Below are 17,252 nucleotides of genomic sequence, written 5' to 3'. Positions count from 1 at the left end.
TAATAAAGAATCTGGCCTACTCTAGAGGGAGGAACAAAGTGAGCAAATTACAGAAAGGATCTTATTCGATGAATATTACATTAGTTTCTTCCACTTCATTTAGCCTCCCTCAAAATTATTCTTCAAAGCGTTTAAAGTGGAAAGGGTGTCTGTTGTGTTCTTTGAATATTGAGAAATTCATCATTTCACTAATATTTTTGTATTGTTGATCACAGAAGTTTTTCTCCTTTCTCGTCAAATGTGCAGCAGCTTTCCCCCCCATAATTCCTGTTGCTAAAACCACGCCACATGGCAGGGTGTGGCAGGTTTTCAGGAGTGAACAAGGGGGTGGTCCTACTCAGGTGCTTGTGTATTATTGGCTGCTGCAGTCCTCTAAAACACCAATACCTGAATCAGGTAGAGAAAAAAGTCAGAGAGAAGCTGACAGCACTTGTCAGTTGTTCCTTCACTCGCTGGTGAAGACTGCTTTAAACATTGTTTGAGGTTTGATTATGTTATGCATTCATAGAACAACTGAGGAACTAAAGGGGCAAATAAGGTGAGTATACTGCATTGCAAGCGAGGTAAGGCATTGATTTATCAGCAAAAACAAAGTGATGTGTCTGAAGTTACTACTACAATCAAAAAGCTATGTGTTAGGGAAGTACTTATAGTGTAGTTATTTATGGTTTAGGGTTACATAGTGAAATAATTCATTTTGAAGCTTAACGAATATTAGGATTCAGCAGAATTTAATAAGATTTTGGGAAATATGTTGGTAGCAGTTGTGACAAAACTGAAAGGAGTACGATTACCAGAATGCTCAAGGAGTGGAAAATGAGCAAAGTGTTGTGTTTTACAAGAGGAGCACTCTGATACGGACAGTTAGTAAGATTCACCAGTGTCTGGTGGCAGATCTCGCCTCAGAGGGCTGTGGTGGGGTTGCATCACTGATGACTAAACAGTTATTCAGCTCAGATCTGTGATAACGTGCCAGAGACCAGGATTCCAACAGCAGCCTGAAGCCCTGAAGGAGCTAAACAGGGCAGGCCTGGTCTCGCTCAGACTCAAACTTAAACTCCCTGAAAAGGGAGAGGCCGCCATCCAATTCATGCTGCACATCAGTGCCACCCCCTCACCCTCGGAGGCTTCCTCATAAATCACACCGTCCCAACTGCCTACCCCACACCAGGTTCCAGGATTGGCCTCCATACCAAAGCTTACCACAGAAAGTTAAGCTCAAGGCGTCTCATAATGTAAATTATAAATCAGTGTTTCTGCAAAAATGCACCAGCTAAAAATTATGTTGCGGGAAACTTTGATATATGAGACACTTACAGAGAAAATCTGGGACTGTAGGGGAAGATGCGTGTGTGTGTTTTTCCTGACATGTGTACGTTTGTCTTTAATTTCAGATGCTGAGAGAATATTCCATGTGTTCTATCCTTCATTCCACCGGAGTCTGTGTCTGTATTTCACCAGATTTCAGTGGTGTGAAGTGTACGAGACATGGAGATATGACTTCACAAGCTAGCGTTCACAGTTCCACTACCAACAATTCTTTTCTTTTCTTTGCAATATGAAAACTGTAAAATGTCTTATATTTAACAAAAACATTCCTTATATAATATCTTATATGTATTTCTTAGTCCATGTGTATGAAACATATGTTATGCATGTAGAAAAACTGAGTAATATAAATAAATTCTGACCTTGTGTTCCCAGTGTTTCTTTTTTCTCTGCAAGAAGTGCAACATCTCAAATCATTATAGAACTATTATACCACCCACACCCAAGTTTCGACGGTTCTCAGCCCGAGAGCATGGTTTTTCTTTTTTCATTAGCCAACATGGAGAATTTAAGACTCAGCCCACACAAACAACCTTTACTGTTTGGCAAATGAAGCTTATTAACAATTTAAACCATATCTTCACTGTATCCCACATACTAAATGCCATGAAAAGGTTCTTTTTTTTCCCCCATCTGAAAAGATGCATCTCTATTTCTCCCAATTCACTCCTGTGTACATCAAAGGCCAAGGCAAACAAAATATTTTGCTGGTATGCTTTCCTATACTTCAGCATAGCAAACATTTCTACATTATGTGTACTTATGATACAGATTGCATATATAGGCAAAGCTTTGTAGCTTCAGTAAAAGGTCAGTGGCTATAATTGCAGGGCTTTTCAACCAGACCCGGTCTGCATGGAACTTTTGAGTTGAATGACATTCTGAAAAAAACTGATTGTTATATCTGGAGGTCTGTGAGCATGCCTCTTTGATGCTTTGTGATTCCTGACAATCCATGCCCCTTCAGAGACTTTTTTTTTTTTTTAAACATGAAATGATAATAAAACAACTGAGCAATGTAACATATTTTGGGCCCATGGTTATGTGGGTACACTCATGTGAATATAAATGCACTCTCTTGTGCTCAATGGTTTGAAATGGGTTTTCCCCCTGTGGCCTCTAAATGTGTTTTAGTTACTTAACACTGTCAAGGCTTCTAAGTGCTTTGCTACAAGCAACATGAGTCTTTTAGACAAAAAAAAAAAAAAACACAAATCAGGGTGGATGTAATATTCCAGCACAGAATAAACAATCCACTATGCTGTGCTGTAAGTATATTGGAACAAATGTCTATGGAATGAATCACGCCATGAGATTCTATATATTACCTAAAAAAATGTATACAACGCCTACAAATTCATAGACAATAGACAGGAGCTGACTAAATTCTAAATTACATAGTAATCAACCAATAGACTGAGGAGTATGAAAAATTAATAATTGAAAATGCAACAAATACAAGCAAGCCTGAAAATCGGTGTTGTATTAATGAATTAAGTACCTAAACTTGTATTAACCAAACTGATAAGTAATCAATTAGAATCCATCTACCCGTTGACGAGTTTGATTCATGTAAGTACATTGAACACACACACCTGCAATATAACACCAGGGCGTGACAACAAAAACTACACTTCCCAAAACCAACAAATGCTCCACCCCACTTCCCACAATGCACTCGTTTTTTAAAGTGATCAGCATGGACTCTGCCATGATACCTTCGTTCACAAAGCCCAATGTAATCAAGTCAGGGTTACATGTATGGACATATTTCGCCTTTGAGGAAGGAGTGACATCACGTTCATCTTCTTTAAAAAAATAAAAAAAAAAAAAGATCTGGATTCTTCTTCTGCTGCTTAATGGAGCATATTCAACAACTGAATGATGTGTCACCACCACAAGTGGTGGGAAGCGGCATTACAGTCCTGCAGCCCTGTCAGTACACAGGAGTAGACCTGAAAGTTGTTTATGGCCACAATAGTTGGCAGCCATATGGTTAAGAATTACTGATCAAGACCACCAATGTCCATGACTAAATAAAAAGTACTACTTCTTTTATGTGCAAATGAGGTTTGTTGAGTAGCTTGCATGAGACATAGTACCTTCCCAATGTGGAAGCTCAGTTATATAGCCATTTTTCCCACATGACATCAGGGTCTTTCCCACTTCCAAGATACTCATGAACTCAAAATAACACACAGCAACTGAAACAATAAAGGTTATTCATTCAAGCATTAAAACAATCTTTTTTCTGTGTGAAATGCTTCACAAACAACCCTCACGACATTACTAGTGGACTGTTTGTGTGCATTTAAAAGAAAAAAAAACAGTTACTAAACATGGCTCCAGACACAGGAATGGACATGACTATGAGAGAGCACATGGCACACGAGACAACAACAGCAGCAGCAGGACATTCACTTCAGGTGTGCATCCGTGGCTGAAAGAAAATAATATCAGTTTGGGTGTTGAGGATCCACCAAGGAAAGAGAGGAGGCTTGAGGGAGCAGAGACAAGGGTTTTGCATTGACCAATATTTCTTACAAAGCAACCAGTCAAATCAGTCATTTGAAGCACAGCGACGGGACAAAAGCCACAGTTCACGGAGCATCAGCACCCATGTCACTGAAGAAGTTGGTACAAGCACAGAAATGCCAGTGGAGCAACCCACCCAGCCACAGAGATCTTCAAAGGCAAAGATCAAAGGACAAACACTTTGGTCTGTGCCTTTGAGTGTAAAGTAGCCCCAAGCTTTTATTTACATCCTTCCCATATCTGAGACACAGCTCCCACGCAACTCTCAAACAGGAACAATTATATGACTACCATCTTTTGGCACAAAAACAGTTGTTATAAGCAGTGTGTAGTGTGTAGTGAGTCTGAGCAGCTGATATGAAAGTCTTCATAGTTTTTCTTTTTGGTATCTTTCTGCTACTGAATTCAACAGTTGGACAAGACACAGGTGAGAGCAAATGATTTTACAGCAGGTGAAAGAACATCAGCAATCGTGTTGTGAAATGCAGATTCTTCAGTTTTTATTCTCTGCAGATGAGAATGGTAATGTGACAGTGTCACAATGCACAAGTCTCGCTCGCTAATTGCATACACAGCCTCGCTGCGTCGTATGTCCTCTCCACGCCTCATTAAGTGGAGTTTTCTGCGTAGGCTTTGTCACGTGTGTCATGTTTATCATGTCTTCATGTGGCAGTTGAATATGAGCTGTGGTTTTAGTGCCTATTAGATAAACTATTGTCTTACTCCTCGAGGTTTCGTACCGCTTATATTAGTTTGTATTCTGGGTGTTTAGTTGCAGAGGACATTGGCATCCATCAACAGGAGCGTTTGGTTGAGATGTTGACAACAACAGAGTGTGAAGACCTTTTGGTCGCACTGTCGCAGCCAGAGGAGGACATCTTTCGGCACCTTGGACGTCTCTCACCGGAACAAAATAATCTGGATTTGATACCTCGAGCCAAGAGGGACACTACTGCAACTGCAGGTGAGTGCTCATTATCAACATTATGTATGAGAAAAAGTTCAGTTAAAATGAATTCAATTACAGATCTATAATGTATATGATACTTCGTATATGATTGAGTTTACTATTTCAATTGAAACGCAGTTTTAAGGCTCATTCATATTGATTGGTCAGTTTTTTGTGTAGTTTTGAGTGTATAGGTTGTCAGCCCCCAGTTCTATCGTGCATACGATTATTGTTTTGAACGTTTAAACTCCAGGCTAAAGACAGTTGTGAGACACTACTTTTAACAGTTATCAGTGGCAAGAGAAAAAAAAGGACCCTATGTGCTCACCATGAGAGCTCCCTGTCACTTGAACATCTCCCTTAGTTCAGATAGTTTCTGGCGGGAATCTGACAGAGACCCTTCGTTCTGAGGGCCATATGCTTTCCGTTTACTAGATAGCGGAACTCAGTGCCGAACAGCCCTGACAGACTGGCTGCTGAAGTATGGAGAGGAGACCTACTACGACAGGCTTTCTCGTGCCTTGCAGCACATCGGCAGAACAGACATCGCCATTGGTAAGAACTGACAGAGAGTACACATGCCTTCTGCAGCACAGAATAATTAGTTTTTCACTGGATTCTACACACAAGATGTTCTTCGAATTAGAAAAGCTTACTTTTTATGTACAGTACAGCATTGTTGATAGAAGGAAAATCCCAAGGAGCAGACATCACAGCATGTCCCTTGACAAAAGGAAAATTGGAACAAAGCCTCATTTGGGTACATTGTACATAGTATTTGCAAAATTGGTTTATTTCGGTCAAGACGGCCTTCTCAAGACTTTAACAGCAGTGTATAATTGCTTCATTACTTTCGGATCCATTTTAATTGGAACTTCAAATGTGGCATTTTTTTGCACACTGCCATTCTCTGGCATGTACTGCAGTCCAGTGTGCGCACAACTCCACAGCCGAGTGGCGTTGGATAGAAGGAGGTGTAAATGATCTGACAGAGGACTCAGTGGAGCTGACACCAGCCACAGAACAAACCATCTGCTCCTTTCATCAGTAGCTTTTGAGGGGGAAAAAAGACAAGGAAGGGATGGGAAGAGATGAGTTGTAAGACAAGTGGGTGAGGGTGTGTGAGTGGGGAGAAGGGAGGCAGTGATGGCTTTGGTGAAAAAGACTGTGGATACAGAATGCAGCAATTATCGTACACTTGACTGTGGTCCTGAAGAGATCTACTCCTTCATAAAACCTTGAGAGGTTCCTTTTTATACTACACTGAAGGACAGTAAATTATCTTGTGATACAATTAATCATGTTCAGGGCAAGAAAACAACAATTACATTCTAAACCTTTCACAAGATGCAATATGTACACATCAAGTAGTTCAGATTATGAGAAACATTTTCTCTGAAGAACTGTGTGGTTTTGTTTTGTCCAACAGAAGTGGGGAAGAACATCAACCAAGACAAGGCCTTGAGTCTGAAACGCTACGTGGAAGATTATCACAAATATGTCGACTCTTTAAATCCCAAATCAGTAAAATCCAACACAAAGGACCACCAGGATGCAAAGCGGAAGGTCAAGAGGACAAAGGGTATGATCATTGATTTTAAGTATTGCAATGGATATATTGATGAAGAGCAATTTTTGAAATGAATAACCTTCTACACTGTGGTGGGGATTTTATAAACCTGGGTAAGATAGTGAATTTCACTGCATAATGTGACTTTACATTGAATCAGAAGTGACAACCGCTCCAATATACATCAATATTTATCAATAAAAATGTTGATCCAGCAATTTTGCTGTTCTTAGGGAATCTTACAACTACTTTGTCAATTGGATAGTCACACTGCAGTGTAGTGACATTTGTGATACAGTCAGAAGATGATCTCAGTCCGACAGTGACAGTCGCCTACAAGTCAACATTAAGGAAGTCATAACAATTGATCATTTGTCAGTGCACAACCAACAGGCTGAGTCTGCTTAAAAAGTACGAGTACATCTCAAAAAAAAATTACTGGAAACTTGTCAGATATTTATAGAGTCATAACATGTGACATTTTAAAATTTAAGTTGTAGTCATTATGGCCTCAAGTCATAACAAAACGTGTAATTTTCAGACACTCGTTTTTGATTATCATAATTAATAAGCCTAAAATGATCCAACATAAAGAAAACAATGACATATTTTGTGTAAATTTGAAGTATATGAAAAGCTGTATGGCTTGAAATACTTTTCAACTGTATTCTCATATTTTTAATTGTGTCTAGATTTTACTCTTGCAAATGCACTCTGTTCTGTTCACTTGAAGTTAGATAAAGTCTTAACACAGCGCAAATCAAACAGCTGCAAATGGACCAAACATGATGACCAACTTTAGAACAACTGTATCTTCATAGTCCATAATAATATTTATTTGATTCACAAAGGAGTTTCTACTGATATTCTGACTCTGTGATACAGTCTTCAAGCTATAAAATCTTTAGCAGACAGAAATTCTCTACAATGACTGGACGTGTTGCATTTTGCGTGTAGCATTGCTGTGAACACTGTGTCACAAAATACGTCACAACAGCTTTGCACTATGGTTTGTTTACATCGTTTGGTCAAGTGTCAAAAATGCTAAACATGATGCAAATTACACCCGAGTACTGATTTCGTTCTTTTTTGTCCAAATTTGATCCGGACTGAGAACCATATCACAGGTGTGAGTGCTGCCTTAGTGTGTGTGTCCATGATTAAGCTCAAGTATCTTGTACTGTTGATGTCAAGAGGAGATTTTTGGGTTAGACCTCCGGAGACTGTCACAATGACAAATGATATCATGTTTCACTGAACCCTGAATCTATTAAGTGTTTAGATGAGATGCTGGATTAGATTTGGTGGCCGTGGGCATGCTTCCAACTCATTACTTCTTCAACATCAAAGCTCTCACCATACGAGGAATATTTCCCAGGACAGTTAGAAATTCAAAAATGTAATTATCACCTGTCCATTGTTTCAGTCTCCCGGGTGCCTCATCCCAGTTAAAACTTGACAAGAATGCTCCTGCAAGTCCTTTGAGATGTTAAATGTGTATGTGCTCTATTTTGTGTGTTAGTCAGGGATCTAAGGTGGCGTAACATGGATCTGATTGTGGAACGGGTTCCTGTACCTCAGTACCAGAAGGGGCCTTTCGATGTGGCTCTCCCGCTCCTGTATGGCCTTCTGGTGGGCTTCGGAGGCTCCTTGCTTGCAGGCGCATCTTTATTCTTCATCCTGGTCTACGTCTGCCGCAGTATTCAATGACTGGACAGGCACTGTTGGGGGTGTGATACAGCCACTGGAAAGTCAGAATAGTGCATTCAAACCTGCACCAAGAAATAAAGAAGAAGAAGAAAAAATCTTTCATTTCTATCATTCTGAGTCAAATAAAAACTGAAATTGTATTTTGAAAAGGTTTTTTTAATTGCTGTCAATTGCAACATTTAAAAAGGTGTTCATAGAAAGACACTTCAAATGAGATGGTGCAGTAGTTCAATAAGATTCTGTAACTCAAAACAAATTCTTAAATAAAAATAGTGACTTAAAATATTCCAGCACACGGATGAACTGGATTTTAAATGGTATGACTGATAACTGAGAAAGCCAAATAACCTCAAACATCTATTTTTGGCCTATGGGAGGAAACCCATGAACACGCGGAAAGAACATGCAAACTCCACACAGACATGCTGAGGATATCCTTGATTTGAGGCGAAGATGTGATCTAACGATTAATCCTCTTTATGCAGCCGTTAATTTTTTTCACAGAAAACTTCTTAATCCATTGTGATGTGATGTCGAGGTAAGAACTCTTGCTTCGCACCAATATGATTCTAATTTGAATCTGGGGTTGGGGTACCTTTCAGTACAGTTTACAGTTTCTTTCTATGCGTGCATGAGGTTTCTTACCACAGTCCAAATACATATCTGTCTTTCTTTCTTTGTTTGCCTGGCTTAAATCTATCATTATCCTTATGCATAATGACCACCAAAACATTTACTATTGACTCCATCACTCCAAAGCTGATCATAAAAAATAAAAAAAAATCCCACAATAGTAATGTACTTTCTCAATAAAATAATCCACGTGTGTATTGCTGGATTGGCATGCATTATTGTCATGCCAGTGCGCATAGATGGCAAGTAGTGTGACAGATGCGCAGGATTTCAGCCCTCACAACAAAAGGTTGTTCCGGGGTTACTGTGATAGTGATGCCACTTTCCATTTCCCCTCCAAGTGACGGCAATGTGCCCGTCTGGCATCGAAGAACAACTAATTATCCAGCCTGGCGCCTGCATCCCCGGAGCCTGCCGATACCTCCATAGGCAATCCAAAAGACTAATAACAATGACAATGCAAGCAGACAATGGAGCACTCTTGGTTGCGATGGCAGCTTCTGGTGGGTGACAGAAGCCAAACTGAAAACACTGTGGTGTATCTTTTGAAGGTGTGAAGAAGGGAGGCTTGCTAGCATGCTGAAATGACGAGAAATAACTAAAAGGCAACCGTGAAGGAGGTCTAGAAATTGGCAGTGGAAACTGAACAAAATAACAATCGTCCATATTAGAAAATTCAAATTAACTTTAGTGACATTTGCAAGCTTTAATTAAGGAAAGCTTTTTTTATTTTTTTTTTTGCACACAACAGGCATATTTTTCACAAACTCTGCTGAGACAAACAGTTTTATAATAGAACGACAGAGAACACGCTGGTGGCACTGGAGTACTTTCTAGCTTCGCGTACCCGCTTTCTTACACCAACCCTACTTTCTTCGTCATAATTGAACTAATTACTTCATTATACAAATCTGGCCTAATGTGCTTCAGGAGGCAGACGACTTGGATTAACAGTGGCACTAAGCAGCAATTACAGACTATTAGTTCATAAATCAACATTTAAACAAATTATAGTGCCAAGCAGAACTGCATGAGCTACACACAAAGGCCAAAGCAGTATGGATTTTAGTTTTGAACTGAACTTAAATCATCAGGACATTTAAGTTTTTAATTGATCATAATTAAATTTTTAAACCTTCAGAATAATTCTTACAATAAAAAGCACAAACCAATTGACTACATGTGATGTACATGTTAAATTAAGAGCAAACCTGAGCTTGTAAATCCAATGAGATGAGGTGACGCGTTTTCTGTGCCCACAGAAAACGCTCTGTGTCCGCAGTGCCCACAGGTCTCAGCACTGCGTTTCACCTTCATTACTAAACTTCCCAGGTGGCACAGCAGAAGTCGTCATGACAAAACTTGCTCCGTCCTTCACTTTTCCCCTGGCTGTTAGGATCCTGCAGGTGCTGACTATGACAGGTTCACCTGCTGTGGGCTCACCCATATTTCTGGAACCAGTGGAGAGGAAAGCCAGAGTTCTGTATGCCTGAATGACTCACAGAAACAACATGCCACATGGGGCCTGCATCATGGTTGTGACATTCCTTTGCATAGCCAAGGTCCCACCAGGCAGCTACTCTTAGTGGATAACACAAACTATAAAAACACCTTGAGCTCCATTAAGACGCACTGCAAAGCTACAGAAATCGACAGCCAAGCATGCTGCTTTTTCCCTCCACAGCAGAACCCGATTGCGAGATTGTTTCCAATCCCACTCCATAAGATGCCGCTCCTTTAAAAGACATCTGAAGAATAGGCCAAACATTCATTTCAAGCCATTCTCATGCAAAGGGATGAAGCAATCATGGACGGCATGGATGAATGGAGAGAGAATCTGACATGAAATTGACATTTACAGCCAAGCCACAGCCAATGTGTGATGGTACGGTTTCCAGGCACATGCATTCTGATGTAAAATAGAACATTTTCTATTTTTTATGTCGCTGGTTTCTTTTGGGTTATTTAATAGTTTGTGGAGCGGCAGCTTATGAAACTGGATTCTCAATGGAGGACACATCTGTCTCTTGTCATTGGCTCAGCTCTGCATAAGGAGTCTGGATTGTAAGGAGTGTTTGTCAGGATGGAAATGTAGATGGACTGAATGTAATGCGTGCCAAGGGGACGCTCTGATAGAAGGGCTACGTCCTTGATGTGCTGAGGCTGAGCGTTCTGCACCAGGCCCTCTGGGGTGTGCTTAGTGTCACTAAAGGCTTTAACTTCCCCTCCCTACATTTGCATCTTCATTCATCTGCCGGGCCACTGAGGTGCTGCAGTCCCCACTCAACCATCACTCTCCCTTTGCTCAATATATATGGATCACAGGAAACAAGATCACAACACCAGCTCTTTTAAAGTCATACTTTTTTTAATCGTCTCGGCTCCCGCTTTCACAACTTTGTCTTTCATGGTTTCCTTGGGGAAATCTGAGACTTCTTCAAAGTTTGATTTTTAGTGCTGATCAGAGGCGCTTTAAGGGGTTACAGATGAAGTCACAGTGCCACCCGGTGGTCATCAACAATAATTACAGTGTATAATCCACATTAATATGTAGATTGCATGTGATCACGTCTGCACACGATTTTTAGAATGACTTTCTTTATATTAAAAAAGAAAAACGGGATTAAATAAAATAATTAAACTAAGTTTCGATTCATACGACACTGATTTATTACTTCACATTTGAGGGCAGCTGTGAAGATGTTAAACAACGAAGTTCATCACTTTCCATCAAGTAAAACAAGAGAGGTGAGTGTAGATGATCATAATAGGGTTTCGACAGTTAAACAGGTGTTTTAAGAGCCCAGCATGTTTAATGAACAAGCACTGCTTGTCACAATAATGGATAAAGATGATGTGCAATCCGGGCCTTCATAAAGTGAATTGCAAAAGTTGTGATGTCTAGTCCAGAGTGATTCAATCCAATTCAATTTAACAGTTTTTTTTTTATACACAGTGCACAGATGAAAAGACAAAAGAATGAGAGATAACTGAGTCTGGATGTTTGTAAGGGCATTGGGAGGATTGGTTATAAATTACAGAAGCTAAATTAAAGGTTCAAAAACGACTTTGTCAGGGCTCTTTTCATTTGTGTCCACTTCCCAAGTTGTTGTTTTTTCTAGACCGTTTTAATATTATAATATTCTATAAGTTTAAACCTCTGGCATTGACAGAGTAAACAAGGACATAAAGCAGATCAAAGCTTGTTTGACCGACTAAGTCTAAATAATATAAAACAACATATAACAAGTCTTAATGTTTACCTGAACACATGACTCCTCCCATCGAGGCTTGAACGCCTCCAACAACTAGCGAGCATTAGCCAGTTAAGATTTGAGATAGTAAAGCTATCTGTTCTTAATTTACCACTGACACCATGTGTGTTCGATGACTTACTTGTTGGCTTATAAACTCTCGCATGTGAAAATAGTCGGAATAAGCTGTCACGTTGACCCAAACCGATGAGGACAACTGCGTGCGTGGGACTATAACGGAAGCGGATTGATATAATATCACAGCTAGTATTGATACCAAAGGCGATAATACAAAAATGTGTTCTTGCATCAACAATAGACATTTAAACCTCACATAATAGTATTGGATAAAATTGTATTTTTGATGTGGTTACCAAGCTATTAAATGGGTATTTGCATGAAAATAGGGAGGAACTACTTTATCTTCCCATTCTCGTGGCAAGGTGAACTGCGGCTGTATAAAAACAGGTGGAGCGCGTTTTGGGTTCCGGTTGGTTGCAAGCAGTAAGACAATACGCTAATGCATTCGGGCCTTATATTCTGAAACTGAATTTTTTTTTCTTTTTTTTTTTAATAAGCACAAATAATCTATAGTCAAGTAAAACTGCATTTCCTAAACTGTAGTCACAAATAAAACGATTTTCATTCAGTTACAAAGGACAAACCGGAAAGCATACTTCTCAAACAAAACGTATACATTTACACAGTAGGGATTTGTTTTATAAGGAACTATAAACAATAAAGAAAAGTAAATTGGCTAAATGAATAAACCTATTGGCTCTGTGAAGACAGACTAATTATTACTGATAGTAGATATCAATCAAAATTGGTATAAAAATGGTATTTTCAGTACTTTGTGGTGTTGCTGCTCTATTGGGTCTCGGCTTGGCGGCTTGCGTTGGGGCCTGGGGCCCTGCATCCCTTTTCCTTCTCCTGTGGGCTCCTCCTGGCTGGGGGTGGTCTTCTCTGCATTCTCCCTCTGGTGCATTCTGGACTGGGGCGTTGCTCGCTGGAGTTCCAAACACACACACACACACACACACACACACACACACACACACACACACACAAATGTCATGTTTGCGTTCATATAAAAGTACATTCATTCATTCAAACCCAAGATAAAAAATATACGTACCGACAATCACTCATGTATAACCCCGTTTACAGTGCAAGAGACCCCCTATAGTTTCCTCCCAGTTCGTCATCCCTGCACATGATTAATATTTTAAGTTAGAGCCTTTTTTTAACAGTCTCATGCTTGGACATTGATTCAGGTCTTGACTCAGTTTGTTCCAAATCCATACTCCATTGACTGAAGTGCTCATCCTCCTCATTGTTGTTCGAACACTCTTCATTCTGAAGTCCAGATTCCCCCTGTAATTAATACCCCCCCTTCTATCTGTAAAAAGTCTCTGTAGGTTGACTGGGAGATGCTTGTTTCTAGCTTTGTGCATTAATTTAGCTGTTCCGATTGCAGTACAGAAAATGTTTGCGTGGTCAGCAAACAAAACTAAATAAAGTATTTCAGAGATTTTACATATGTCATTCACTCATTTATATAAAGAATAAATAGTTTGGGTCCCAGCACAGAACCCTGGGGGACACCACAAACAATGTCCAAGCATGAAGACTGAACATCCCCCCATTTTCACAAACTGCTGTCTGTTGCTTAGATACATTTTCAACCACTCTAGCCACAACGATCCAGGTCATTGATTAAAATATCATGATTTATTGTGTCAAATGCTTTTCGCATTTCCTTTTGTCTATGGAATTGGTGATTTCTTCTATTGATTCTGATAATGCCATTGAGGTGGATCTTTGTGACCTTAATCCATCTTGGCTTTCAGACAGCGGTTTGTGTTTATCAAAAAATTTATCCAGTCAATGAGTGAAAAGCTTCTCTAAGATTATGGAAAATTGTGGCAGTAGAGAAACAGGCCTGTAGTTGATGAATTGGTGTCTGTGTCCAGTTTTATAAAGTGGGATGACTTTTGTAGTTTTCATTTCATTTGGGAATTTACCAGATTGGAACGACAGATTGCAGATGTATGTAAGAAGACTATTGTCATAGTCATTGTCATATCATGTCTTGCTTTTACATTTGTTTACAATGTCTATTATTCTGCTCTCCTCTACTGCAGTGAGAAAAATTGAGTTTAGATTCCGATTAATTAACATTTCTTTCCATCCACCATCTGCACCAGGATTATTGATATTGTTTTGCCTGTTTACCACTTTAACCACATCATTCATATTAACAATATCCTTTTCCTTATAAGTAAAATGTTGAAGGTAAGTACTTTGTTTTGAGCTGTTTCTAACGACACTATTCAATATGTTCCAAATGCTTTTCAAATTGGTTTTTATTCTTATCTAATAATTTATTATAGTATTCTTATTTTGATACTCATAAAATAGTTGTTCATTTATTTAAAAAAAAAAATTGTATTTGCTCTCTGCTGCTTCAGTTCTATATTTAATGAATTCTCTATAAAGTGTGTTCTTTTTTTTAACAGGAATTTTGTAATCTTTTTATGATCCATGGGATGTCCAAATACTTATTTCTTTTAGTGCCTTTCTTTATTGGACAATTTCTAGAATATAATAACTTGAAAGTATTTAAAACTCCCAGTTCTGTTTACACAGATCTAATCAACATGCATTTATTGTATCTTCTGTCTTCACTCTTTTAAATTGTTGTCCTATAATCCGTTTCTCTACTTTGCAGCAGATGTCATATATTACAAAAACTGGAAGATGGTCACTTATTTCATTAATTAATTGTCCACTTACTGTTTTATTGTCTATTAGGTTTGTAAATATATTATCTATTAATGTAGCGCTGTGAGACATGATTCTACTGGGTCTGGTGATTTTGTGTTAAAGACTTAGACTGTACATCCTATCGATAAACTCTATTGTTGTTATTGATTAAATGTCCTTAAATTTGATAAAGAGGATTGACCAATATTGTTTTATTGTTTGCAGTGCTTGCTGTATCATTATTCACAGTCAGAGCAACAGACTGCTTGTCAATCATCATGGCTTCAATTAATTATTGCAATTTAGCTCTAAATTTCCACTGTGGTTAATTTACCTTGATGAAAGGTTACTTATAATAAAGAGGTAAACAAAAGCATGGAAGAGCTTTGTGCATTGGCTGCATGGTTTGTCTATTTATTGAGATAAAAGCACAAGGTTTTCCATCTGAGCTTCAGACAGGTGTGTTTCCTCTGCAACAGAGACAGACAGATTTACCCATGGGACATTAAGCGGGGGGGGGACAAATCAAAGTGGTCTGGGCACAACTTATCTGAAATTCAAACCCACTCTTCTCCATTTTTTTCCCCTTATTCATCTTGTGAACACCGTGTTTACCAGAGCAATATGCTGGGATTTCATACAGAGCTCAGTGGAATGCTAATATGCTAATGTTTGTGTTAATGATTCTGATACATTATGCAAAAGAACCAAGGGGCAAAATATTACTCATGCTTGTGTGGTTAATGGTCTCAGTCTGCTCTGTGTGACAGGCATTTGTAGACACTCAGACATGGCTGGTCTTTGTCTCTACAGTCAGGTGTCAGCTGAGAGACACTCCTGACAGCTCAGTTCTTTGAAAACTGACTTTAATAGAGTGTGCCCGGGCATAGGAAAGCTGCCGTGTTGCAGCTGAGGGCCCTTCTACTCTTTTCGAGTAGTTCTTTATGCTTTATGTGTCAAAATAACCATTTTCCAATGAACTTGGTTTTCTTTTTAAGAAAAGAATGTCTTGCATTAAAGTTGCTCGTACATTCACTGTTATATTGACACTTGTCAGTTCAGATGGAGATATTGACAGTAGCCCTACAAAACCATCATGCAATTCTCAAAATTAATGAAGTAATTGTGCACAAGCTATCAAATTATGATTGTGTAATAACACTCACAACACCCCTGATGGCATTTTGCAAAGTATCATGTGGCTTCTTCCCATGTTGTCAAGTTCTAATGAGTTCCCCTTGCATTGCACCACACTGCGTTGTTTTGCAATGTCTTGTCTAATTTCCCCACTGATACTGAACGGCTCAGTAAGGAGCTAGTATCTATAGCCATCACTCTGTGTTTTTTTTTGTTTTTTTTTATTTAATGAGAAGACAGGAGCACAAACAGTACCTGCCGCTCAGCTTAATGAGATGATGGGATGATAAAACACCTTGCTTGCATACCTGTCAAACACAATAGCTGCAAATCTGTCTTTGTCATGGTGGCAAATTGAAAACGAAAGCCAAATTTGTTTATCTCTCTGAGGCTTTATCTTCATGTTTCAGGGTGGTTTTCTGGCGTCGTTTATGAAATTTTAATCAATTCCTTTTGCAACGTTATTTTCAACATTGTCATGGGATTGCTTGTCTTGTAGTGGTCGCCACAGTGGGTCATTTTCCTCAATCTCACCCTGTCAACTGGCTCTTCCTCTGTTGCCATCTCTATGTCCTCCTTCACTTCATCCATGGATCTTCCTCTCCTCTTCCTGGCTGGCAGTTACATCTCCAACATCCTCTGTCCAATATATCCACTATCTCTCCTCAGCACATGTACAAAACCATTGCAACCTGACCTCTATAATGTTATCTCCAAACTGCTCAACCTGAGCTGTCCCTCCCTTCATGTTTAATCCTGTTTATCCTGCTCACGCAAAATGAAAATTTCAGTATTTTCATCCTAGCCTCCTCCAGCTCAGCCTCCTCCTGCCTTTTTAGACAGAGTCACTGTTTCTAAGCCAGACATCATAGCATGTCTCAATTCTGTCCGGGAAAAATCCTTTTCACTTTTCCTGCTCCCCGCCCATCCATCCATTTTCTCCACTGCTTTATCCAACTCAGAGTCACAAGGCGCTAAAGCTGAAACCAGATGACGATGAGTGAAGGCAGAACTCACCCTGGACAGCTCACCACTTCACACACATTCACATCAATGGGTAATTCGAAGGCATCATTTAATCTCAAGTGCATGTTTGTATGCTGCGGGAGCAAACTGGAACACCTGGAGAAAACCCACACACATGCACAGAGACAACATGAAAACTCCCCACAAAAAGGTTCCAAGTGATCGAACAGAGCACCATCTCACTGTGAAGCAAAAGTGCTAACCATCCTAAACCTGTTATTTGTGTCATTTAATGAAGGTTGATATGTGAGTACTTGTATATAGCAATAATGCTAGCGCGGGGGAAAAAAATTAATCCTATCTACAAGTTGATGAAAGAAAAAAAAACAAAAATGGCAAG

The 17,252-nt window shown here is 39.3% G+C and overlaps 1 protein-coding gene across 1 annotated transcript; it reads left to right on the top strand.

Annotated features, from left to right (window-relative positions):
* Nucleotides 1-4,405: 4,405 nt before the first annotated feature.
* On the top strand, nucleotides 4,406-8,093 carry tmdd1 (transmembrane and death domain 1; the record flags this gene model as incomplete). Its single annotated transcript, XM_080496876.1, has 5 exons — nucleotides 4,406-4,490; nucleotides 4,637-4,828; nucleotides 5,249-5,368; nucleotides 6,243-6,395; nucleotides 7,906-8,093. 5 exons carry the CDS (start codon nucleotides 4,406-4,408, stop codon nucleotides 8,091-8,093), a joined length of 738 nt encoding a protein of 245 aa, XP_080353002.1.
* Between the last annotated feature and the right edge of the window lie 9,159 nt (nucleotides 8,094-17,252).

Source organism: Blennius ocellaris (assembly GCF_963422515.1).
Source record: "Blennius ocellaris genome assembly, chromosome: 5".
In the NCBI taxonomy this organism is placed as follows: Eukaryota; Metazoa; Chordata; class Actinopteri; order Blenniiformes; family Blenniidae; genus Blennius; species Blennius ocellaris.
Note: the sequence above shows the minus strand (reverse complement) of the source record. Positions and strands in the feature narration are given on the sequence as shown.